At 42.1% G+C, this 25,689-nt stretch overlaps 1 protein-coding gene across 1 annotated transcript in view; it reads right to left on the minus strand.

The window, feature by feature from the left end:
• Positions 1-11,129: 11,129 nt before the first annotated feature.
• Positions 11,130-25,689, minus strand: part of vkorc1l1 (vitamin K epoxide reductase complex, subunit 1-like 1) — a 29,910-nt gene continuing 15,350 nt past the window's right edge. The window contains exons 2-3 of the mRNA XM_028806986.2: positions 15,391-15,500; positions 11,130-14,857 (exon numbers count right to left, since the gene is read on the minus strand). Of these exons, the coding sequence (XP_028662819.2) occupies positions 14,631-14,857; positions 15,391-15,500 (337 nt within the window). The 3' untranslated portion in view covers positions 11,130-14,630. The remainder of the gene's footprint in view (positions 14,858-15,390; positions 15,501-25,689) is intronic.

Here is a 25,689-nt window from a genome sequence, read left to right on the forward strand (position 1 = left end):
ATCCTACTTTAATCACTTCCACATTTTCACACTCACGTCTATAGCTCTATAACTCTGATTAAAACATAAACATATAACATATAAAGTCCAGATATAAAAAAAATTTTAAAAAAAGAGAATAAGAGATGTATAATTATAATACCAGTCTCTTTAAACATGGATCCAGCGATCAGATCATCGGTCTTTCCCGTGCCTTGATAGAATACGGCTCTTTAATTTTAATTAACTTTCAAAAAAAGTGTCGGAAACAGCTTCTTTAATTCTTTTTCAGCTTCTTCTTTGCTGAAGAAAATATAATGTCCGTCTTGAACTTCCACTTTCAGTTTGGCAGGATACAAGAGGCTGTATTTGATATCGGCTTCCCGTAGCATCCTTTTAATGTCGTTGTAGGATCTGCGTTTTGCAGCTGTTGATGGTGAGAAGTCGGGAAAAATACGAATAAGATTATTTTCGAATATAATCTCTTGCTTGTGTCTGAGAAGTGCCATCACATCAAGCTTACATCTTAGTCGTTCGAAGCGGACAATAAAAGACCTAGATTTAAAGGCGCTTGGTATCTTTGTGCGATAAGCCGTGGCTATCTCATTGTCGAGTTTAAAGTCATCTCCAATTATTTTAGACAGTAATTCTACTGCAAATTTCACTGGGCTTGAGCTTTCTCGTTTCTCAGGTATACCCTCAATTCTTATATTATTTCTTCTGCACCCATCCTCCAGGGCTGCAAGTCTGTCTCCAAGTTTTTTGTATTCCGAGTTCGCAGCTGTGGCTTTTTCATCGGCGTTAGATGCCATTTGTTCCGCTGTTTCCACTCGAGCCGTGAGTCCCTGCTTAACGTCTTCCAGCTGGTCTGAAACGTCATTAATATGATCATCAAGCCTTTTCAGTTTGGAGTTAGTTTCTTCAATGTGTTCCACTAATTTCTCCAACATGCCTTTAAAGTTCACGTCGAAACGTTCAAATAGACGCGTTTCCTTATCTTTGTTATCCTTCTTGAGCTCAGTGGCCACCTTCTTAAGATCATTTGTGTTATCTTTCTTAAGCTCATTCATGGCCGTAACCATGGCAGTGGCCAGTGTAGTGTTCATCTCTTTCTGTGTAGCTATCTGTGTAGCTATCTGTGTAGCGATCATCTCTTTCAGTTCGGACAGTTCGCTTCTGCTTTCGTGCTCCGCAAGTGAAAATGCAGCTCCTGTTACAGGCTCGCGATGAGTAGATGAGAGCACGTCCTGCAGAGCCCTTTCTAGTCTCGAATGATCCTCAGTAATCGGCGATCCCTCGCGACCTGTATCACTTGCGCCTTCGCTCCCATTTTCACTCTCGACTGGAGACGATACAATGGAGCGGGGCCCCAGGAATTCTGCGCATTCTTCTGCCTGTTCCAGGTCAGTCTCCGTGATGCCATACCTTACACCTGCACTCAGGCCGGAAGTCTGTCCGGACTTCGATGCAGCTTTAAGTTTCTTTTCTGGTTCTTTCTGACTTTTCTTCTTGTTACTCATGCTTGTATATTGTAGTGGAAGTTCCTTGGTCGGGTTAAATACAGGATACCTCTAAATAATATGAAATACGTGGGAAAATAAAGCCGCTGCTAGCGGAGCTCTGCTTCAGACGTCCATCTCCTATAAACGGACCAAACCAACAAGCAGTTTTAATGTTTGTGATGCACCATCTGTTGGAATGAAAACATGCAGTGCATTTTACTACTACAAATGTTTGTGAAGCTCCATCTGTTGGAATGAAAATGTAATGTATTTTATTACTACATGCATTACCAAATGTATTCCAACAGATGGTGCACTACAAACGTTAATGCTGAATAGTTAATGCAGAGGTGTACTTTGATTACTTCGATTTCAACCAAGGAGCCTGGGCATTTTGAGTGATTGGAATACTTCACTCATTGTCTTCAAAATGACAGGAAAGGCAGAAGGTTGATTACAGCTTTGTACCTGTGTCAAAGGGCACAAGCAAGGATCAGATAGAGCAGCGGCTGGAAGAAAAAGAAGAAGAAGAAGTGTAAGCTGGGTGTGCATATAGTGCTGAAACCAAAACAAAAAACAAAAGTGTGGGGGACCTGACCAAAGACATCTTCGCTGGACGACAAACAGGAAAGTCGGGTAGAGACTATTTGGTGTGGTGAAAGTCGATAATCAGCTCCTTGGTTTTGCTGATGTTAAGTTGCAGACAATTCTCTTTGCACCAAGAAACAAAGTCTGACTTCTATACTCTGTCTCATCCAGTTTCTCAATCCACCCCATAAGTGCAGAATCATCTGAGAATTTCTGCAAGTGACATGACCTGGTGTGTTATATTTAGAGTCTGAGGTGAACAGAGTGAAGACTCTTCCTTGTGCTGCTCCAGCGTCGCTCACATCCTTGAGTCTCACAAACTGCAGTCTGCCAGACAGACAGTCCATTGTCCAGAAGACCATAGGCTCATCCACCTGAATAGTTCTGACTTTACCCCTTAACAAGGATGGCTGGATGGTACAGAAGGCACTGGAGAAATCAAAAAAACATAATCCTCACAGTCCTGCCAGCTTTGTCTGGTGTCCAATAAGCAAACGGCAGTGGGTCCAGCTTATAACGCTTTGCCCTTTCCTGGACGATATCACAATACGTCACTAAGCTTTTGGTTGTGTGTTTGAGTCCGATAGCAGGTCAACCCTTAGCCGCCCTCAGACCCCTTCCTGTGGTGTTGATAGATTTAAAAATATTTACATAATGTCAACAAAATAACATTGAGAAACAGACAAGGCCGAAATAGCTGTATTAAATCAATCTTGTAACACTACACAAACGTCAGTGGCAGCAGCCGAATCCATAAACACACCCCACCTCCACTCCAAAATATACAGTATGAAAATAACACGAAAGAAAACAAAAACCAAACCCTGCGAGACAGACAAATCACAAAGTCCAAGCAGTTCTGACACTTCTGATAATGGCAGTCTTTTTTTCTCTTTTCTCAGTCTCCAAAACACGCTATCCCAGACAAGCAAAGATCGCTTTTAGCTCACCCAAGTTACTCCCGAAGCGTGTCAGGTGGTGAAGTCTTCAAGGTGGCCACCTTCAAAAATGGGGATGGCGGTCTTCTCTCTGACCATGGATAGACTATGTTTGCTGCTTTGCAGAAGTTGGGCTGAATCTCCCTTTCTTGTGCCTTTCACGCCCTTCTCCCATGGCGGCCCACCCCCTCCCCAGAAGGTATGACAAACCCTGCAAAGGTCCTCCTTACAGCAATCTGCCCAAAGTGCCTGTTTTATTCTTCGCCCACCACCTTATCATAGGTGCTTGGGCAGCGACAGGCTTTACACTGAGGATGACAGAGAGACCAAAGAAAAAACAGCTAATAGATTATGCGGCAGTGCTAGCAGGTGGTCTACCATGAGAGGACTCATAGTCCAGGACCAGTCTCTCCAGGGGCCTCATGCATAACGCCGTGCGTAGAATTCACACTATAACATGACGCAAGCACAAAAGCCGAAATGTGCTTACGCACAGAAAAATCCAGATGCATAAATCTGTGCGTTCGCCAACTTCCACGTTCTTCCGCTACATAAATCCCAGTCAGCGTGAAAAGTAACGCACGTGCCTGCTGTCCCACCCCAACACCTCCCAGAATTATGCCTCTTTGAATATGCAAATCAATATAAATAGCCCGTAAGCTTGGCATTCTGTGAAAAGACAATGGGGAAAAGCACGGGGGAATATAGAAGGATTTCAGCAAAAACCAAGTAGAGGCAAGGAAAAACGTACTCTTTGTTGGTTTAAACAGTGGTAGCGTGTCGGAGAAACTCAAAAGCTCAAGTTCACAAAGTTGCACAGTGCCCGAAATAAAAAAGATGTCAGATATCAAAGTCACCATGAAAAGGCGAGTCGTAGCCCACCATCTGAGTGTCATATGAAAGCTTATTAGGGTACAGAGAAAAAAAAATAGGCACACAGTGGGAAAAAAGTATGAAATGTCAACTTTAATCTCGAAATTTCCACTTTGATCATGTAGTTTGCCATTAAAGTAGAACATCATAAACTTCATCTTAAAATCGTTTAATTTACTAGTTTCTCATATCCCATCATAACTAAAGTAGCACGTTAAATGCTTTGTTTTGTATTTGATCTTCTATGTGCTCTGTGTGTGTGAATCACTACGTGCTTCCGGGCTTTCTCTTCCTCCGACTGGACACAGAATTCATTACATTCGTGATATTACAGCTCTCTGAATAATTAAAATACTGAGATGTATACGTGATATCATTTTCATGATGATATAAGTTAAAGCATGTTATTAAACATGGGAACACGGTGGCGCAGTGATTGTTCATGTCTCACGCAAGATGCTTGCTGCGCCATGCGCGACCTTCGATGAAATACTTTATTGCAGCAGTACTGTCTCTTTCAAACGTACTAACCTCCAATTCCTGTCCTTACTTTTCTTTCTCCAAATATCCAATCGTCACACAATCAGCTCTGTAATAGACGTTAAGTCATCTGTAAGCTTAGAACGCCGATTCTTCAAAACTTTTAAGGAACATCGAAATGTCTTTGTAGTACATGTTTAATTATTCTATCCATCTATCCTTCCAGTGTCGTGTCAGCACCAGCAATAATACAGCGCAAGGCAGGAACAGTCCCTGAACTAGTTAGCGCTGAGGCACCATGTAGTTAAAGTTTTATCTGTATAATATAATAAACATATTTTGCTGCATTTCATCTTAAAAATGATATCGCCATCATATGTAAATACGCGCTTTATAAAGTGGCTCAGGTTGTGCAATATTATAACTGTAGTGCAAGTTTACAGTGAGGTGATTGTACTAATAAGTACAACTAGTTCTACAAGGAGCACTTGATGGACTGATTGAGTGCGTTTGGAGTTCTTGGGATGAAACTGTTTCTGAACCGCGAGGTCTGTACAGGAAAAGCGCTGAAGCGTTTGCCGTGTGAGAGCAGTTCAAATAGGCAGCATGGCCGAGGCAGCGTGTGCTTGATGCTGTATACTGATAATTCTCTTTCCGATCAGCTGCTGTAGAGCTGTGATTCCCCACTCAGATACAGTGATATAAATACAGTGGTGCAGTGAGAGTAATATGAAAAAAGATGATTCGCTGTGGCAACCCCTAACGGGAGCAGCTGAAAGAAGAAGAAGGTGGTGCAGTGAGAGTAACAACGCTAAAGTAGCAATGGTATTTAGAATAGTTTGACCATTCTGTGGACTATTATATTGTTACAGGTTAATTAAAATCAGATGCCTTAAACTAATAAACAATATGCGGTAAATATCAGTGTATTTATAAAGCCGCGTCAGGGATGTGGATCTAAAAAAGAAAGGGAAACCACACAGGAACAGTGGCACTCCTTTGATGCTGGGTGCCGCCAGTCTGCAAAACCAAGCGGAGAACTTGCGTATGCCAGGGTATGAGCTACTGTGGAAATGTGCGTGGCTTTATGCCAAGTTTGGGTTTTATACATTGCAATTTGAACGTGGAAATGGGCTTAAAGCAACATTTTTGTGCGTACGCACTGTTTATACATGAGGCCCCAGGTCTTCATGATGTGAGATGTAAGTGCCACTTGCCTGTTATCATTAGGTAAAGAGGTGCCTACCTTCTTTGGAACAGGAATAATGTTTTCCGCAACAGTAGTACTTTTCTGGAGACTTGGGGACAGACTGAACAGGTGACAGAGGATACCTCAGGCTTTAAGAACTTGAGGACGGACTCCATCTGGTCCTGCAGCTTTTCCTGTGTGTAGCCTCCTGAGTTATCTCTTTACTCTGGCTTCAGTTATGGACAGTCCACACTGGCCATTCCAATTCACATGGTAGGAGTTGTCAATGTAGTAGGGTTGGGGTGGTGGGGGGTTGGTCATTAGAAGAAGATGGCAGTGGGAGGGAAAGTCTATTAAAGAACTGGTTCAGGGCAGTGGCTTTGCCCAGATTCCCTCTAGCACCTGAGGCCCAGATGCTTGATAACAGTAATTATACCCAGTCCATTGCAGACATGCTTCATGTTATTCAGCAGTTAACAGAAGGTACAATTGTATAGTCTGTGATGCAGTCACTGAGCCCCATCATGAGCGGTCATTGCCCAATATAAATCTCACTGTTGAAAGTGAAAAGTTGGGACATGGTGGCAGAGTTCTCTACTTGGGCAGTGTGATACGATACGATACAATACAATTTATTTTTTGTCTAGCCCAAAATCCCTCTTGACGGCCCCCCAGCCTTGACTCTCTAAGAAGACAAGGAAAAACTCCCAAAAAAACCCTTGTAGGGAAAAATGGAAGAAACCTTGGCAAAGGCAGTTCAAAGAGAGACCCCTTTCCAGGTAGGTTGGGTGTGCAGTGGGTGTGAAAAAGAAGAGGGTCAATACAATACAATACACAGAACAGAACAAATCCTCAATACAGTATAAAAATAAAAATTTACAAGTAGGGAGCAGAATTTAACAGTAGATGATATCACATAAGATTTGGATATATTTAGAGTCTTGGAGACCTCATCCATCAAGCTGCCTCCCCCATGGCTGAAACAGCGCTGGGCCAGCCAATCTGATGAAAGGACCCCTCTACCCGATGATTCCTGCGATCCTTCATCAGGGATGACTTTACCTTAGGCAGGCAAAACAACATGAGATTACATGAGATGGTCGTTGTTCAATCTAAATAAATCAGAACTAGAATGGCCAAGGAAGAACTTAGAAAGGACAAAGAGCTCCTAACAGAATGTGTTGATAAGATGTTTGAAGAAGAGAATAAAAAGTGACGCCTCCAGTGTGGCTCATATCGATGTGAATGTCAAAGGAAGATACAGAGTGACAAAGAAAGTGGTCTAAGGAAGAGAAAGCCAGAAGGAAGGAAAAGGAAGACAACGTCAGTGGAAATTCAGGCAGGAAGTTTATATAGGCAGATGAAGATAGCAAAGATGACGAGAGAACTGCACCTTGGACTGGTCTAAGTGAAGGCTCATCTGAGCTAAAGGAGCAGGAGGAGAGCGGTGGTCTGCAGTGCATTGTGGAATAAAAGCTGTTTTTTGTAGCTGTGCCTGAGGGCTGTACGTGTGAGACCAACCCCAGAATTTTTTAATCACATGTTCAGTACTCATGCAGGATCAAGCTATTTTACTGTTAGTCCCATTTATTATTTACTAGAAGCAGCACCCGGCCTTGCACAGGTGACAGACAGACACACACGGCCATGCTGAGGAGTTGCCCGGGGGCACCACAAGCATAGGGGGGCTCATGCTAATCTATGTATGGTGTGACTTGCTGAGTGTTTGTGTAGGTAGGGGCCCACTGCACTGTTTTGCCTGGGGGTCTATAATGCTGTTAAGATGGCGCTGCGCACACTCACATATTTTAAAGTTCTATATATTACGATGGTGACAGACAAATAAAACAAATTAAAAAAATTTATAAAAAAAAAAAAAACCAAGTATGCACTTTTTTATTATTACTATTAAAAGTAAAATTCCACTTCATTACAAAACTCAAGTCAAGGTGCCGCTTTGTGTTGTGTGCCAATGTGATTTTGCTTTGATTCTAAATTAACTAAATCATCCAAAGCTGTGGGCAGCTGGGACCTATGCGAGCAATCCTAGGACCAGCACCTGGCCAGGGCACCCGTCTATTGCAGTCAACTACGTTGTTCATTCTGCAAGTGGTACAGAGAGAGACAAGAGTCCATGATGAGTCTGCAAAAGAACAACAAGCCCCTTGTTTGAATCTCCTCACCCTACACACCACTAAAATACCAAGGATTTGTTTGAAAAAATCCTTGTGAGCCACTCCTCCCTGTGTGGAGTTTGCATGTTCTCCCTGTGGCTGCGTGGGTTTCCTCCCACAGTCCAAAGACATGCAGGTTAGGTGCATTGGCGATTCTAAATTGTCCCTGGTGTGTGTGCCCTGCAGTGGGCTGGCACCCTGCCCAGGGTTTGTTTCCTGCCTTTCACCCAGTGTTTGCTGGGATTGGCTCCAGTAGACCCCCGTGACCCTGTGTTAGGATATAGCAGGTTGGAAAATGACTTGTGAGCCTCCGGGGTCTTGGCCATTCATTCGCTCAAGGACTCATTCTGCATTTCAAGCTTACATCAACAACCAAACAATTGTTTCAGTTATTCAAGACCTCAAAGGTTGTGGGTTCAGATCCCACTACTGACACTGTGTGACCAAGAGCAGGTCACTTCACCTGTCTGTGCTCCAACAAGAAAAACAAAAGAAATCTCAAATGTTGTAAGCCGCCTTGGATAAAAGCGTCAAATAATAAGTAAGAAGGCACAGTACGGAATACATAAGCAAGGCCGTGAACAGGCTTCTTACATAAGGCAGATAAAACCATAAACACGGAGGCAAACATTTTATAAATATTCATTGGCAAACATTCTAATACACCAATGCATCATCCCAAAAGAAAAAGGCCACATAAGAGCAGACACCACCTGAAACAGCTGGACCCCTTGGTCAACTTCACAAACCGACAATCTTTATTATGGATGATCTGAGCTCCAGCCTGCAAATGCAGTAAAGACACGTTAGTGTCATCTTCTCCTACCTCAGCCCTGGGAGCCCTTGTGGCTGCAGGTTTTGTCCCAACCAATTTCTGCTTTTAACTTCTGCCTTAATTTAGCAAAGTGGCACTTTACAGTTTTTCTGTCAATACACAGTACTATAAGACTGGGAATTCTACATTTTGGACCTTAATGTTAAGTTTTTATCATCCTCCTCATCTTTCCAGGTATTCTGGTCATTTCTGCCGTCATTTGCTAATGACCAAGGCAGCTGGTCAGACACGTTACGCATTCTTGGCTTGTCTTTTAACTACAATTAGAGGAGTACAAAAGGGAATTAAATGCTATGGTGAAAGTGCAAATATTTCTAAATTTATTATAAATGTAAATCTCACACTAATGCACTTTTCTGAATGCAGAATAAGGAAAGAAAACCAAAAGAGTGGAGCGTTACGCAATGTAACCAAAGAACTGGATCAATTAGGGGGAAAATGACCGTGGAGCTGTTTGAAACAAAAAGGTCCATCCACAGGAGCCACATAGGAACGAACTTGGATACCACTGTCCTAACAGCCATTCACAAACACCTGTCGAGAGACCCTATGGCGCTTCATCCAGCCTGTGTTTTAATATAAAGCTAATTTAGGCATCTGTATAAACAGACGTATCGCAAAAGTGCCTCGTCTGTGAGTTAGCAGCCACCTTCAGTTGTGCCTTGCAGTCTTCATTGTTAGATTTGCAAGTTAACTTTAAGTGCAGACATAGGGAGCACCCACCATTTACTCTCGGTACAGTCAGTCCTCAAAGTTCCTAACGGATTAAACACTCAATCCAAATTGGTGAGTAAGAATACAAAACCTCTTCAGTACCTGAAGAAATTAAAATTAATACTTAAAGTAATATTAAATGAATTACAAACTACTGGGGCTATAACCTTATCTTGATTATAACTGAAAGCTTATGACCCAGTACACTGTGGAAATTCAAAACTAATTATGTAAAAGCAACCTTTGCAAAGTGGTCTGTGGTTGTGCGTTTTTTTTACAGCAAAATGGTCACAAAACTAAGTGACATGGCAGAAAGAACAAGATCAGAAACATTTGCGGAGCATCATGCTAATCGCAGAAGCCAATTACGTGACAAAGAACACCATAACAGGAAGAAGAGGAAGAAAGGCAGCAACATCTGTTGGGCATCAAGTAAATCACAGAAGCCAATTACACAACAAAACAAAAAAAAAAAAACACAAAAATAGGAACAAGAAGAGCAGCAGCAGAGGGTCAAGTGGGGGGTACAGAAATCAAGCACAATACACTGAAAGCGAAACATTTTATATAGCAGCAAACTGGTGGCCTTGACCTGTGGTCATATGTTTACAACAAAGTGATCCAAAAACCAAATGAAACCCCATAATGACAGAAAGAAACCGCAGCAACAAGTACACCGCAGAAGGTAATTAAATGAGAAAAAAAAATAAATAAATAAGACAATTCACTGAAACACAGACAAGAAAAAATAACCTCGACTATAAAATATTAATTAGTGGCAAAATGGTGGCCATAAAGGACGACAAAGAGAGCTGTGGTTATGGGTTAATGGCAAAGTGAACAGAAAACCAAGTGACAACCACCATAATGGCAAAAAGAAAAGCAGTGACTTCTGCTGAGTGTCAAGCAAATCAGGCTCATACAAGGTGAAGTCCAGAAATAAATGTACGTGGACAACTGAGAAGATTCTCCAGTTCTCAAAACCTCTGACCACATGAAAGCACTGCTTTTACATCCTTACATTGATGTTTATTTGAAGACCACTGCATGGTATAATTACATCAGCGATGTGAAATGTGTCGAGCTGCATTTTTAATGCTGAAAATAAATGAACATGTTTACAAACATGAAAAGTCCTCCTTGCAAGTAATAAAGCACATTAGGACTTCTAGAACTGAAGGGAGTAACGATTTAGAAAAGTGTCAACAGTGCTTTTACCCGATTTTTACTTGCATTTTTTTTTTAGGGCCATAGATCCACATTATTCACTAGTATTAAAAATATTACTGGTGTACAAGTATAGAGAAAAAGAAAGCTCATACCTCCATTCTCACAAATAACCTAACTACACATTCAGTAATTCTAAGATGTTTTCTTTTTCATGCACATTTACATTTGCAGTTCTACCATTTGCAGCAACTGAACACTAAGACCCCTCAAGCTCAAGAAAAGGAGTCAGAGGTTTCTTCTCCCCATACAAATATGCTAATGGCAATGAAGGACTAACCCAACAAAATGAAAATGCACATCTGATTGTGACCCTATGAGCATGAACTTATTCATAACCAACCTCAAAATACTTCTGGCTGTAACCTGGACACACAGCAACCTACAACACAGAAAAGAACTCCCCATCCCAGATGCAGACTCAGGCAGCAGCACCGCAGGAAAGGCAGACCATCATAAAACTATGAGTGCTTCCCATCCAGTCCACTTCCAGGAATGGGCCATTGGGCTTTAAGGAAGTTGAGAGTTTTAGTATGTCACCATGGCCTTCTGTAAAATAAATAAAGCACATGAAAATGGAGCCTAATCAAACAGTCAATATGAAAAGACACAAAAGGACAGCACACACAATTTTAGGTTTTAGTTTTATGTTTTATAGTGACTTAGGCACTGTGAGGAAATGATACACCAAAGAAGCTACTCTTCCCTACCAGCTAAACACACAATAAATACAGGCTTTACAGAAATGATAGAAATACCACTAAGCAGCAGAAATGAGGCACCATCCACTCAAACATTTCCTGAGGCCCTTTGAGGTGCTTTGTTTTAATATTTTACATATAGCCTCTTTAATTCATTTTTTCATATTTGCAACACCATAATACAAAATCTAAACCACACCCCCAACCCCCACCTCCCAAATTCCTGCCTATCTGAAATATTAAAAAGGGTTGTGTTTTTCCTTTCACACTCTTGTGCAAATTTCAGACTAACCTCTCATGCGCAAATTCAATATAAAATTTAGGTTATTAAAAGTAATGGCATAAAGATCCTAAACATCATTTTGTAACCCTTGTCACTGTAAAATATGGTTAAAATATTTAAATCAAGAAGTCTATTTAATTTTTAATTTGTGCAAAATCTTAAAACAGTTATTACTTTTGCCTGCTTTGCTTGACAAAAGGTCAGAGGAATGTGTGGCAACACAGAAGTCCATTATAACTGTAACAAAAAAACAAACAAAAAAAAAAAAAGGAACAATGATGTCCTGCATGGGTAATACTAATAATAATGTATATAATGATAATGACAAATACTTCTGAATCAAACCAATCAGGCTGGGACAAGCTTTAACAAGACTTTACAAGACAAAACAAGCACACCCAGGACAAGACTACAACAGATTTTGCAAGGTCAATGACATTCTCAGCAGTAGGAATGTTTGCATGGCAGCATCAGCTTTGAAAGTCACCTAAATTGGGATGCTTATTTGAAAACCATTCATTTTAATTATTATTCCATGTACAGTATTTATACATTAAACTATGTCAAACAAAATCTGCATGTAATACTTTTTATAAGAAAATACAGCATAGTTTTCTTTTCAAGATGTATTTGGCAAACATTACAGACACAGACATTTGATTGCTTTCCAAGTGCTCATTCTTCAGACCCCTTTACCTAAAATGCTCATAGAACAAAGCACCTTAGTCCCAACATTATATACAAATAAAAAAAAAATACTTAAATATTCCCACACGATGTGGGTAAAAGACAAAAATAGGAGTCCAAGGAAAACATTGGATTAAAAAAAGTTAATTTATGGCAAGTAGCACATGTAAACAATAAAACAACACTAATAGTGTATTGCAAATCATGTTTTGAGGGGAGGATAATGTACAAGACTGGACACATCACAGTTTCAACAACCACAAAATAGGAGACCAGTTCAGTATAGTCACAAGATACACCTTCAGATGTGACCAGGTATTTAGTTAACACAACTTAAAGGTAAAAGACTAGCAGATACTGGTTACTGTAAGTTCATAGATGACCGGAAAACGCAACTAAGCAGAAGGCACTTCTGAGGTCACATGTAATGGTTTTATGGTTTAGCTTCATACATATATTGGCAAGAGATCAACTCTACATATTGAAAATATACAGTCAAGTTTAAATGGGTTAGTTTATGCTGCTACAACCAGTAGGAGGGTTGGTGTTTCAGCAGATGATGGCAGATTGCTATGAAACCACTGAACATCTACACTTATCCTTACACCGATTGTGTGTGTTCTGAAACTTACAAATGGGGAAATTCTGTAATCCAATATCACTTCCAGGTCCTTTTGCAAACCCTTGGATGTTACTAAATGTGTGCAACTTTTAATTTGTTAGACTCCAATAAGCAAATAACTTCCAATGAAAGAAAATAATTTGCCAATCATGCCTGCTTACTTACCACAACCAAAATGTTTTAAATAAGTGACACTAAACATAAAAATTAACTTAATTCGCAACAAAATATCACAATTAACAATTATAATTTATGGAAAGTTTTAAAAAAATTCTGTCAGGAACCACAGCTGAGCAGCTTTAGCGTTAAAAAAAGATACAATACCACAAATCTCTACTTTTTGTAAAAAGAGTTAAAAAAAAAAAAAAAAAAAGTGTTGGAATGAACTGCAATCAAACTCTAGTGCATGGCTGCTTCATTCATTTTTTATCTGAATATTAAAATTTAAAAGTGTAATTAACATCCAAAGTAATATATGGTGAAGGCAGTTTGAATGACCACAAGGAGTCACCTTGATATACATGCAGTATATACCTGCAATGGGATTGGGAATATTAAAAAAAAAAAAAAACATGTTTCAGTGTCAAAATTAGTTTAGTTCATTTCAAACTGATAAAACCTGTTCTGCTGACATGGTTTACAGAAAGAGCAACCCATAACTTATTAAATGAAAACCTCCAATTACACTAAGTGTGTCATACCAAGCAGTTCATCAGATATAACAAGACAAAACTGAACACACTTTGAAAAACCCCTCGGCATTGTTTTTAAAACTAAAACTATTAAATGATGGCAGCACATCAATACATGTTCAATAATCAATAAGGAGACAAGAAAAACTGTTGACAACCTAAACCCTGCAATAAGTTTCTTTAAATTAGCTTTTCTGACATCTAAAATCTGTATACTCTTTAAGAGATGATGGGGGGCATAAAACCTTCAGTAACAAGTTATATATATTCAAGATTTATCTCCAGCCATTCTAATTCATTTTGTGCCATTTCATAAACATAAGAATATATCTGCTGTGCAAGTAAGCTTCTGTCGGGTGGGTCACTATTCTGAACCCAGACTGCTTTCTCACTCGTTATATCTATTGTCACCATCATGGGTTATATCTAATATTCTCATAATTTGTACTACTTTGTAGACATGAACCCAAAATAATGCTGAAAACAATGAAAAGTATAAAAAAGACATACAATGTATTTAGGAACTGCTATTTACAGGTTGTAAAGACACCTAAACAAAAACAAGAGAGACAGCTACAAGAAGGAGCCACTCATCAGTGCTCCAGAAATGATTAGTGGTCCTTTTACAATATAATGTAAACATAAAGATTATTTTCTTACTCTGTACTGAGGGGGTCATACTTGTGACCCATACAGTAGTTTCTCAGTTCTGCACGGTTTCCTCTTTTTGATGCATATACAATTATCATTTAATTTAGTTTCAAGTAAATGCAAATAACTTAACAGCCTGAAGCTGTAATGTAAAGTACAGTTAAAGCTTGTCAACAAGAAGCTCATAAACAACCAATATTTACTATTTACCGCTTTCTTAATTTGCAGGAAACAGTTGACTAAGGAGGGGAAAAAAAACTGACATACATACACAAATACATAAATTCAAGACCATACAGTCTCCAAAAAGAAAAAAAAAAAATCTATATCATTCAGGAAACTGTGATACTTCCTTCTTTAAAAAAAGGGGGTTTGTTTGTACACTTTCTTCCTATACAATCCCATCACCCCTGTCCCTTTTTATTCTTTTTTTTGCAGAATAAACATGATGGAAGCAACGTGTCCAGGTGGTAGATCACAGTTCAAAGGTCATGTTTATTCCTGCTTTGTTTGAAGTTGCTGTTTCCAGGCTTCATTCAAGTAAACCAGTCGCTTATAATTGAGGATTAAGAGAATGAAGTTCAGTGTGTATGTTGTGATGCAGATGATACACAAGTCCTTTAGCACAAAGTACAGGATGTAACTAAGGTACAAAGAGCCAATGACTGAAACTATTGAAGTGCCCATTAAGGTAAGAGCTGCCATCGCACTTGCTGTCATACCTGCAAGAGAAAAACAAACGTCACATTAAACACTATACAGTAACCACCTTGGGAGCAGAGATGTCACCTCACTTTTGTAAAGTAAGTGAAAAATTGTTGTCCAGCAGTCTGCGCATGCTGCATGTCAAATTATCTGAGGTAATGCTAATAAATGAGAAAGATGACTCTCTCAAACCAGGGAAATCCACTATGTTGTGGCAGATCAATACATTTATTGTTGTTGTTGATTTGGCAAACAACTTCAAAGATTAAATGTAAAGTATAACATGGAGACAGTGATTGAGATACACGTGTCATTTGCATGGAGAACAATTTCAATTAGGAAAAGTACCCTAGCTATCAACTGGGTGCCACTCCAGTCTTTAGTTTTAAAAACGAGGCATATAATGAATTTCCTCTGAGAAGAAGAGGGTCTTTTTGTACAATTTTAAGCAGAAATTTAAAAGGCTCATATGCAAAAAGAGTATGATCATAGGTAAACAGCCAAAACACCACAACAGGACAGAAGCAAGTCCATTTCAGGTAATACATACCCAGTAGCATTTGTAGAACATAAAATGCAAGTGAATAGACACTGTTCGGCTGGTTCATTGCACTGTTTTTACCAAAGATGGAGCCCAGCAATCCAAATCCTCGTCCCCATCTGGAAGCAAATAAAGCATTGACATGTTTTTGTACTTGTAAAGCAAAACCTAAATATAAGTAATAAAAGTTAGTGAGCATAATAAGGAACTATAGCAATAACAATAACTACAATACTTCTACTAATGATAATAAAATATACTTATAAGTGTATTAAGGACAAGTATAATTATCATTATAATTACTAAATATAAATACTCTTTATAATTTGAGTACAGGCTATTTGAGTGATTTGCTCATAACAACACAATGAGAGCCTGGAAGTAAACCAGCAACCTTGTGGTATAAGGTTAACTTCCTTAGCCACTAGGGTTCACTGCTGGGCTGTGGAGTCAGAGACAACTTTGGGTACCTGGAGTTGGGGTCAAGAATGTACCGACTCCGACTCCTAATAAATTTAAATTGCAATGCAAAAAAAAAAAAAATACAGCAAGTTCAAATGTCCCATTTCTCAAACAACAGTCATAATTAAGTACTTCTCTGATGTAAGAATAAAGCCCAGTGCATAGTTGTGCTACTACTAGTGTGAAGTTCAGCTGAGCTATTATACAACCTGACATTCACATATTGTAATCTGGATTATGGTACATTACAAAAAGTTTTTTAATTTTATTTCAGATATAATGTGTTTAACAAGTTCATTTGAATGTAAACAAGTGTAATGATGTAGGTGTAGGTGTGTGCTATGGCCTGATATGTGTTCAGGGGTTCTTGTCTTTTGTTTAAACTGGCCAATACGGTAGAGAGTCAGATTCCTAGCCAGTAGTTCTGTGGTTAAATGACATTTATGTTGCCTTCCTTTAATCAACATGGAAAATACATTAGCATATTAAATACAGAGGAGTCGGGGAGTCAGAAGTACCAGAAACTAAGGAGTCAGAGTCGGAGTCAGAGGATTTATCTACCGACTCCACAGCCCTGGTTCACTGCCTACCTAATGTTGTACGATTTTCTTCCATTAAATTTATTTACAACAGAATCTCAAACTATACAAATTCAAGAATGCTCAATTCTCTTATATGTAACTGACTTTTGCCTGACACTATCTTTCCACTTGATTATTAATGGTAATATACATATGAACATATTAATATTATTACTATAGTCAACTCCAGAAATATTGGCACCCTTCAAAAAAGTGAACATAAACATTAATGTATAACAACATACTGTACAGTGATTCTAAAATTCCTCAAATGTTTGGAGAAATTGGGGAAGACTCGTGACGCTTCACTGCGATTGCTGGCTAGGGCTTCAGCTCCATCCCCTCACACCAATAAAACCCAATTTCTGACTTTTCTCTCACCTTTTACTACTAAATGGACAGACTGTACCATATTTCTCACCGTCACCAGAACAGATGTCTCCTTCAGACTGAAGACCCCATTCTTTACCTACTAACTCACCAAAGAAGTTGAAATATCCTCAAACGGAATCCAGTGTCAATGTGGACGCCTACAGTGATTGATGAAAAATCTCCTCCTCAAACACACCACCACGCTGAATACTATAATGCAGACCAGCTTCACTGAAATATGGGGCAACCTGAAAGCTATTAAAGAGTAGGTGAAACTGATCAAGGATGTCCAATCCCTACATTTCACCATAAACCGTCACGATATGGAGATGAAGGCACTCTGTAAAGAAGTTGTTGACTTGAAAGACAAACGGAGCAATCTAGAAGACAGGATTCAAAGAGACAATTTAAGAATTGTTGGACTTAAAGAAGGGGCTGAGAAAAGCAATCCAATTTACTTCATCTCCCAAATGTGGCAAAAGTGGTTCTCAAACTGTGCCCCGGATATCATGTAGGCTCACTGTGTGTACACTGGCAGTGCTGGCTTCTTATAATATTTCTGAGATTTTCAGATAGCTAACAAATTCTTTCAGAGGCATGTCATGTTCAAAACATCTACAGTGTTTTGAAGGCTCAGGGATCCACATCTTCATGGATTTTAGTTTTAGCGAAGGAAAGCCATAGCCCCTGTTGCCCTGAAAGCACATGTTCCTGGTATTCAGCTACATTTTCTCTATTCTGCACAGTTGAAATTAAGTCTCGTTTCTGCACATCACCTGTTTGACTCACCCTCTGAAGCACTTGCAGTGAATGACAACTTTGTTTCAACCAGCACTTTCACACCATGAAGATCTCCCCATTCATTGTATTCTGTACATCGTTGGTCAAGTTCAAGTTCCAGCTGTGAATCAGCCATTTAGGTTTCTGTCTTATCTAATGATTTTATTATTGACTGGAATCACTTTTTGAACTGCCCTTTATATTTCTCATATGATGTTGATGTTATGCCGTGTTAACATACGCTGAGGTGGAATTGAGGGATTTTCTGCATAGTTTATCTGTTCCGATGAGTTTGTGGCAGTAGGGGTGCTCAGGCCCGATGACGTCTTCAGCATCATTGTAGGTTGCCAGGTGCTGCAGTTAATCCTCTCTCTCCATTGTCTCTGTACCATGCATACTATTTCAAACTAATGCATAATTTATTCATTTTCATTAATTATGTGGTGGAGGATGAGGATAGAGGGTTGTGGATGGTTTTTGGCCTCTTGTCTTGCTCTCATTTTTTGGTAGTTTCTTTTTGTTACACTCCTGGTAGGCCTGCATCCAGGGGTGGTTTAGGCCACCGCTGCTTGCTTCTGCTTTTATTTGTTTACTTATTGTGGGGTCCCTTGCAGTGGGGGTAGTTTATGGGCCTGTTGGGGTTGGGTTTGGGATGGAGCTTGAGCTGATGGGACTCTTGGTTTTTATGTTTGTGTCATTATCGATTCCCACACAACAGCATACTATTACTTCCATTTCTTGTTGTTCTGTTCTATGTTCTTCCAATCTCTTTTCTCAGTCTAATTATGGAAAAGCTTAACATTATTCTGTGGGATGTCAGAGCCCTGAACTCTGGTCAGTGACGCACTTGCCTCCTCAATCTCCTTCACCATCACCACGTGTATATGGCTTTAATTCAGGAGTTGCACCCGTTGCCTGGAGACATCTCCTGCTGTAATAATATTCTCTACAAGCATTACGGTGGCATCCTCTGCTCGCTCTAAAAGATGTGGCATGCTTATTTTACTGTGCCGCACATTACAAATTAAGGTTTTGGAATTGGGTAGTAACAACACTGACTGATTTTGTTACTTGAAGTCCGAGCTAGGTGGTCGTAAATTACTCTTCTTTTCAGTCTATAGCTATACCCTATATTGCCTATCCTTTTCCCCCACCGAACATCTTAGGTTCTCTGACTGTGGTCGTCATTGATGCAAATGCCGCCTTAAACCCATTGCTAGACAGATCTCCACTACCAGTTGGCAAGCGCAAACCTCACTCTACATATTCTTTATGTAATTTTACTGACAATCTTAATTTAATAGATTCAATTCAGTTACTTAATCCTTCAGTCAGAGAATTCTATCTTTTCTTTTCCCATCACAATTCAGTCTCACATTGATTATATTTTCAAATCACACAAGCTGTCTTCACTGGTCTCAGATGTTTCATTGGTCTTACCTACTATATCTGACCACAAACTTATTCATTTACTGTTGATCCTTCCGTTTTAAACATCTCATGCCCTGAGGTGGAAATTCAACACGTCTCTTCTGTAAAAAAAAAAAAAAAATGAACTTGCTGTCAAACTAGAGGAGTACTTATCATTCAATATTGGCTCTGTAGATAATGCAGGTGCCATTTGGGAGGCAATTAAAGGTTTTAATCGGGACTTTACTATCTCCTTTTCCTCACATTTGACACATACTAAACTCCAAAAAATAAAAGATCTTGAGTCTAAACTTTCACCCTTAGAAACAGCATACCCCTCATGGTTAATAAAGAACACAAATTACTGATTGCTAACACCAGATACAAACTTAAAAGTATTTTAATGCAAATAGCCAAATTCCTAATCTGCCGTACTAGGGCTCACTGTTATGTCTCCAGTGCCAGGCTGAGCAGACTTCTTGCTGCTAGGATTAAGAAAAATTCCTCCTTTGCCTCCATACCTTCTATCCATATTAAATGTGGTTCGATTTCTAATGATCCCCAGATAATAAGTAATGAATTTGTAGATTATTACTCTAAGCTATTTACTGATACCTCTGGTACCACTCCCTCAGATATCAAATCATTCCTTAACACCCTTCCATTCCCCAGTCCCACTAAAAAAGATGCTTCTCTTCTAGATGCTCCCATCTTTTTACCTGAACTTAAAGAGGCATTGGACTCAATGAGCTCAGGCAAGGCCCCAGGGATGAATGGGCTCCCGCCTGAGGTAATGAAGAGAGTAATGAATGGTTGATTTGTTGTTTTACACTATCTAGACCCATTCTGGTGTATTTATGCACTATTATGGATACTAGCTGCATTCTAACTGGAGAAGTTAACAGCATATTAACACGAATGTGGGATTATATTCAATTCTCATGGCAGGGAAAGGCAAGTGAAAATTAGTTAACACTAGAATTACCAGAGCCTACAAAAAAACTCGTAGATCTGGCCCAACTTAAATCCCATCGCACCTCTCTGTCAGCGTCTTTTGTCCTGTAAATGTGCCGATAAAGACAAGCAGCAAGCAACCTGCTATTCCATTCCCCCACTGCCGCAGAACATGCACAAAGTTCTCCCAGCTCATGCCTTGGTTATCTGGGAGTGAAGTTCTGGAGTTTTAGAGTTTAAATAATAGATTGTTATTTGGAACATATGCATTTCATGTGTGTTCTGTTTCTACAATAATCTGTGTAAACACATTGTTAAAACAGAAACTTTTTCATATTTTAGTAGTAAATGACAAAATGTTGGCATAAACTATATAATGTGTGAAGCCTGAAGTCCAAAGATCAAATAAACACTTTTACAAAAGGTTCAAGGACGATACAACAGCTTCTGTGGCATAGAGGTAAGATTTGCTGACTTGTAATCAAGAGTCCCCGGTTCGATCCCGACTGACTCCTATATTTGGCATTTTCAGTAGTGAGCTGCTCTTATTGCTAATAGTATACAGTACACACATACATTTGGTTTGCGTCTGTAACAGACGGTGTACATTTATAGTACTTGTAAAAGTTACCATTTTTTTCACTTTCACACTACCCAGTGTCATTTGTGCAATAGACTGCACCCAAGTAAGCATCAGAATTCCATTCAATGATGCGTTTGCATATATAAAAAGAAAACACTTTCATACCCCTCCTTTAACCGCCACCTTATCGTGGTGGAGGGGTTTGCGTGTCCCAATGATCCTAGGAGCTCTGTTGTCCGGGACTTTATGCCCATGGTAGGGCCACCCAAGGCAAACTGGTCCTAGGTGAGGGATGAGACAAAGTGCGGTTAAACAAAACCTCCTATGATGAAAAACAATTTTGGACGGCGTTTTCCCTTGCCCGGACGCGGGTCACCGGGGCCCCACTCTGGAGCCAGGCCTGGAGGTGGGGCTCAACGGCGAGCGCCTGGTGGCCGGGCCTGCACCCATGGGGCTCGGCCGGGCACAGCCCGAAGAGGCAACGTGGGTCCCCCTTCCCAAGGGCTCACCACCTATGGGAGGGGCCAAGGAGGTCGGGTGCAGTGTGAGTTGGGTGGTGGCCGAAGGCGGGGACCTTGGCAGTCCGATCCTCGGCTATAGAAGCTGGCTCTTGGGACGTGGAATGTCACCTCTCTGAAGGGGAAGGAGCCTGAGCTAGTGCGCAAAGTTGAGAGGTTCCGGCTAGATATAGTCGGACTCACCTCGACGCACAGCTTGGACTCTGGAACCAATCTCCTTGAGAGGGGCTGGACTCTGTACCACTCTGGAGTTGCCCCAGTGAGAGGCGCCGAGCGGGTGTGGGTATACTTATTGCCCCCCGACTTGGAGCCTGTACATTGGGGTTTACCCCGGTGGACGAGAGGGTAGCCTCCCTTCGCCTTCAGGTGTGGGGATGGGTCCTAACTGTTGTTTGTGCGTATGCACCGAACAGCAGTTCAGAGTACCCACCCTTTTTGGAGTCCCTGGAGGGGGTGCTAGAGGGCATACCTTCTGGGGACTCCCTCGTTCTGCTGGGAGACTTCAATGCTCACGTGGGCAATGACAGTGAGACCTGGAAGGGTGTGATTGGGAGGAATGGCCCCCCCGATCTGAACCCGAGCGGTGTTTTGTTATTGGACTTCTGTGCTCGTCACGGATTGTCCATAACGAACACCATGTTCAAGCATAGGGGTGTTCATATGTGCACTTGGCACCAGGACACCCTAGGCCTCAGTTCGATGATCGACTTTGTGGTCGTATCGTCGGACTTGCGGCCACATGTCTTGGACACTCGGGTGAAGAGAGGGGCGGAGCTGTCAACTGATCACCACCTGGTGGTGAGTTGGCTTTGATGGTGGGGGAGGATGCCGGTCAGGCGTGGTAGGCCCAAACGTGTTGTGAGGGTCTGCTGGGAACGTCTGGCAGAGCCCCCTGTCAGAAGTAGCTTCAACTCCCACCTCCGGCAGAACTTCGACCACATCCCGAGGGAGGTGGGGGACATTGAGTCCGAATGGGCCATGTTCTGTGCCTCTATTGTTGAGGCAGCTGACCGGAGCTGTGGCCGTAAGGTGGTCGGTGCCTGTCATGGCGGCAATCCCCGAACCCGTTGGTGGACACCGGCGGTGAAGGATGCCGTCAAGCTGAAGAAGAGGACTCTTTTGTCCTGTGGGACTCTGGAGGCAGCTGATAGGTACCGGCAGGCCAAGCGGAATGCGGCTTTGGTGGTTGCTGAGGCAAAAACTCGGGCGTGGGTGGAGTTTGGGGAGGCCATGGAGAACGACTTTCGGACGGCTTCGAGGAGATTCTGGTCCACCATCCGGCGTCTCAGGAAGGGGAAGCAGTGCAGTGTCAACACTGTATAGGGTGGGGATGGTGCGCTGCTGACCTCGACTCGGGACGTTGTGGGTCGGTGGGGGGAGTACTTCGAAGACCTCCTCAATCCCATTAACATGCCTTCCAATGAGGAAGCAGAGCCTGGGGACTCAGAGGTGGGCTCCCCCATCTCTGGGACTGAGGTCACCGAGGTGGTCAAAAAACTCCTTGGTGGCAGGGCCCCGGGGGTGGATGAGATACGCCCGGAGTTCCTCAAGGCTCTGGATGTTGTAGGACTGTCTTGGTTGACACGCCTCTGCAACATCACATGGACATCAGGGACAGTGCCTCTGGATTGGCAGACCGGGGTGGTAGTCCCCCTCTTTAAGAAGGGGGATCGGAGGGTGTGTTCCAACTACAGAGGGATCACACTCCTCAGCCTCCCTGGAAAAGTCTATTCAGGGGTCCTGGAGAGGAGGGTCCGTCGGATAGTCGAGCCTTGGATTCAGGAGGAACAGTGTGGTTTTCGTCCTGGTCGCGGAACAGTGGACCAGCTCTATACCCTTAGCAGGGTCCTGGAGGGTGCATGGGAGTTTGCCCAACCAGCCTACATGTGTTTTGTGGACTTGGAAAAGGCATTCGATCGTGTCCCTCGGGGAATCCTGTGGGGGGTACTCCGAGAGTATGGGGTACCGGCCCCCCTGATAAGGGCTGTTCGGTCCCTGTACGATCGGTGCCAGAGCCTGGTCCGCATTGCCGGCAGTAAGTTGAACCCGTTTCCAGTGAGAGTTGGACTCCGCCAGGGCTGCCCTTTGTCACCGATTCTGTTCATAACTTTTATGGACAGAATTTCTAGGCGCAGCCAGGGCGTTGAGGGGGTCCGGTTTGGTGGGCTCAGGATTGGGTCACTGCTTTTTGCAGATGATGTTGTACTGTTTGCTTCATCAGGCCGTGATCTTCAGCTCTCTCTGGATCGGTTTGCAGCCGAGTGTGAAGCGGCTGGGATGAGAATCAGCACCTCCAAATCCGAGACCATGGTCCTCAGCCGGAAAAGGGTGGAGTGCCCTCTCAGGGTTGGTAGCGAGATCCTGCCCCAAGTGGAGGAGTTCAAGTATCTCGGGGTCTTGTTCACGAGTGAGGGAAGAATGGAGCGTGAGATCGACAGGCGGATCGGTGCGGCATCCGCAGTAATGCGGGCTCTGCATCGGTCTGTCGTGGTGAAAAAGGAGCTGAGCCGCAAGGCGAAGCTCTCAATTTACCAGTCGATCTATGTTCCTACCCTCACCTATGGTCATGAGCTATGGGTAGTGACCGAAAGAACGAGATCGCGAATACAAGCGGCTGAAATGAGTTTCCTCCACAGGGTGTCTGGGCTTTCCCTTAAAGATAGGGTGAGAAGCTCAGTCATCCGGGAGGGGCTCCGCTGCTCCTCCGCATCGAGAGGAGTCAGATGAGGTGGCTCGGGCATCTGATCAGGATGCCTCCTGGACGCCTCCCTGGTGAGGTGTTCCGGGCACGTCTAACCGGGAGGAGGCCCCGGGGAAGACCCAGGACACGTTGGAGGGACTATGTCTCTCGACTGGCCTGGGAACGCCTTGGGATTCTCCCGGAAGAGCTAGAAGAAGTGGCCGAGGAGAGGGAAGTCTGGGCATCTCTGCTCAAGCTGCTGCCCCCGCGACCCGACCTCGGATAAGCGGGAGACAATGGATGGATGCATGGATTCTGTCAGTGTGCAGCTTATATGTGATGCAAAGTGTGTGCTGCTCAACGTCATTGCACAATGGCCTGGAAGTACACACAAGAGTTTCATTCTGTAGCACAGCTCCGATGGCACGTATCTGGAGCAAACAACTCTGCAAGGTGGCTGGCTTCTCGGTAAGTAAAAGTTTATCCTATAGATTAAGTTATATTCATTTGGGAAGTATAAATAGGCTAACTGTTTATATCCATAGGGGGCAGATGCAACAGCAATGGGCTTATAATAATGCACATGCAACAGCACGGCTATTATCGAGCACACCAATGGAATTTGGAAGGCACAATGGCTGTGCTTGGATACAAAGGGCAGCACTCTTATATTCACCTGAAAAGGTGGGCCAAATAATATTATTACAATATACCAAATGAAACTGACCCTTAGTCAATGCTTGAAGAACCAGCTGATGAAAACCCCAGTGTAATAGCAATTATGACATGTCACAGAATAATACAATAACTCTGAGTTAAAGATGTTTTACTGTATTAAAAATGCTGAAAACACAAATTAATCAAGTATTTGGCAAACTACTTATTAGCATTTGGCTTTCAGAGAATTACTTATTTCTTTCAAATTGGTTTGCTATGTCTTTCAGAGTGGAGTATATTCCCTTCAGTTTCTTGGTTAAGTTTGTAGCAGTGCTACTATAAGTTAAAACTGCATCTCCCAGCAGTCCCTGCAGAGGATCTGATTGGTCTTCTGTCTGGGGTGCAGGGGCTGTTGGGGTCAAAGGTGGTCAGGGTGGCTCTTAAAAGGAGGGCAGGTGTCCAAAGGAAAAAAAAAAGTGTTTTTTTATTTTTGTATTTTGTGTTCCGTGTACCTGTCTGGCTGCCTTCTGTTGATTAACCATACAAAGTCGTTGTTTCCTGGATTGTTTCGTTGTTGGGGTCTGGATTGTCTTTTGTCTACCTGTGTGCTGAGGACTGATAGTGGAATCATGGCTTTCCCGCAAGAAAAGGAGAGCTCCAGAACCATCCACCCATCTTCCCCTTTACAGTGTCTACCGGCAGGACTGTTTTTTCGTTCCCTTTCAATGTACAGATCTCTGGACTTACTATCGTCATCATTTCATTACATCCGGTGCTGTTTTCCATGGACTTTACTGTGGGGGGTTGTTTGTGTTTAATGTAGGGGTACTGGGGTGGTATTGTTTTCATTTATTTCATTTAATTTCATTATATTCTTTAATTGTTGTTTGATACCAGTGTACATTATTTTGTCTCTGTTTGTGAGTGGGTGCGGATCGGGCTAAGGCTGGGAGTGTCCCTGGGATCTCCTCCTTAAAAATAAATTACCGTCATCTTCACGGTGTGAATCTAAGCAGCACCGGACCGCTACAGATTTGGTGAGCTGGGTAGGAGCCAGGTTTTTTCACACGTTCCCTTCTAGTCCAATATCACTTGCACCCACACAGAAGTCATGTCTGTTGAAAGTGCAGTGCAGGGTGACCTGACACTGCTTCTAGAGCAGTTAGAGACGCGGGTTGACAACATCGCCCGCAGTTTTATCAATCAGAATGAGACCGTCCACGACCTCATCGATGCTATGGCCACCAGAGTTTCTGGCGAAGCTGTTGTGAGAGTGCAGTGTCTTAAACAGTCCTTTGTGTGGTGTGTGCA

Source organism: Erpetoichthys calabaricus, chromosome 8 (genome assembly GCF_900747795.2).
Source record: "Erpetoichthys calabaricus chromosome 8, fErpCal1.3, whole genome shotgun sequence".
Taxonomy (NCBI): domain Eukaryota; kingdom Metazoa; phylum Chordata; class Cladistia; order Polypteriformes; family Polypteridae; genus Erpetoichthys; species Erpetoichthys calabaricus.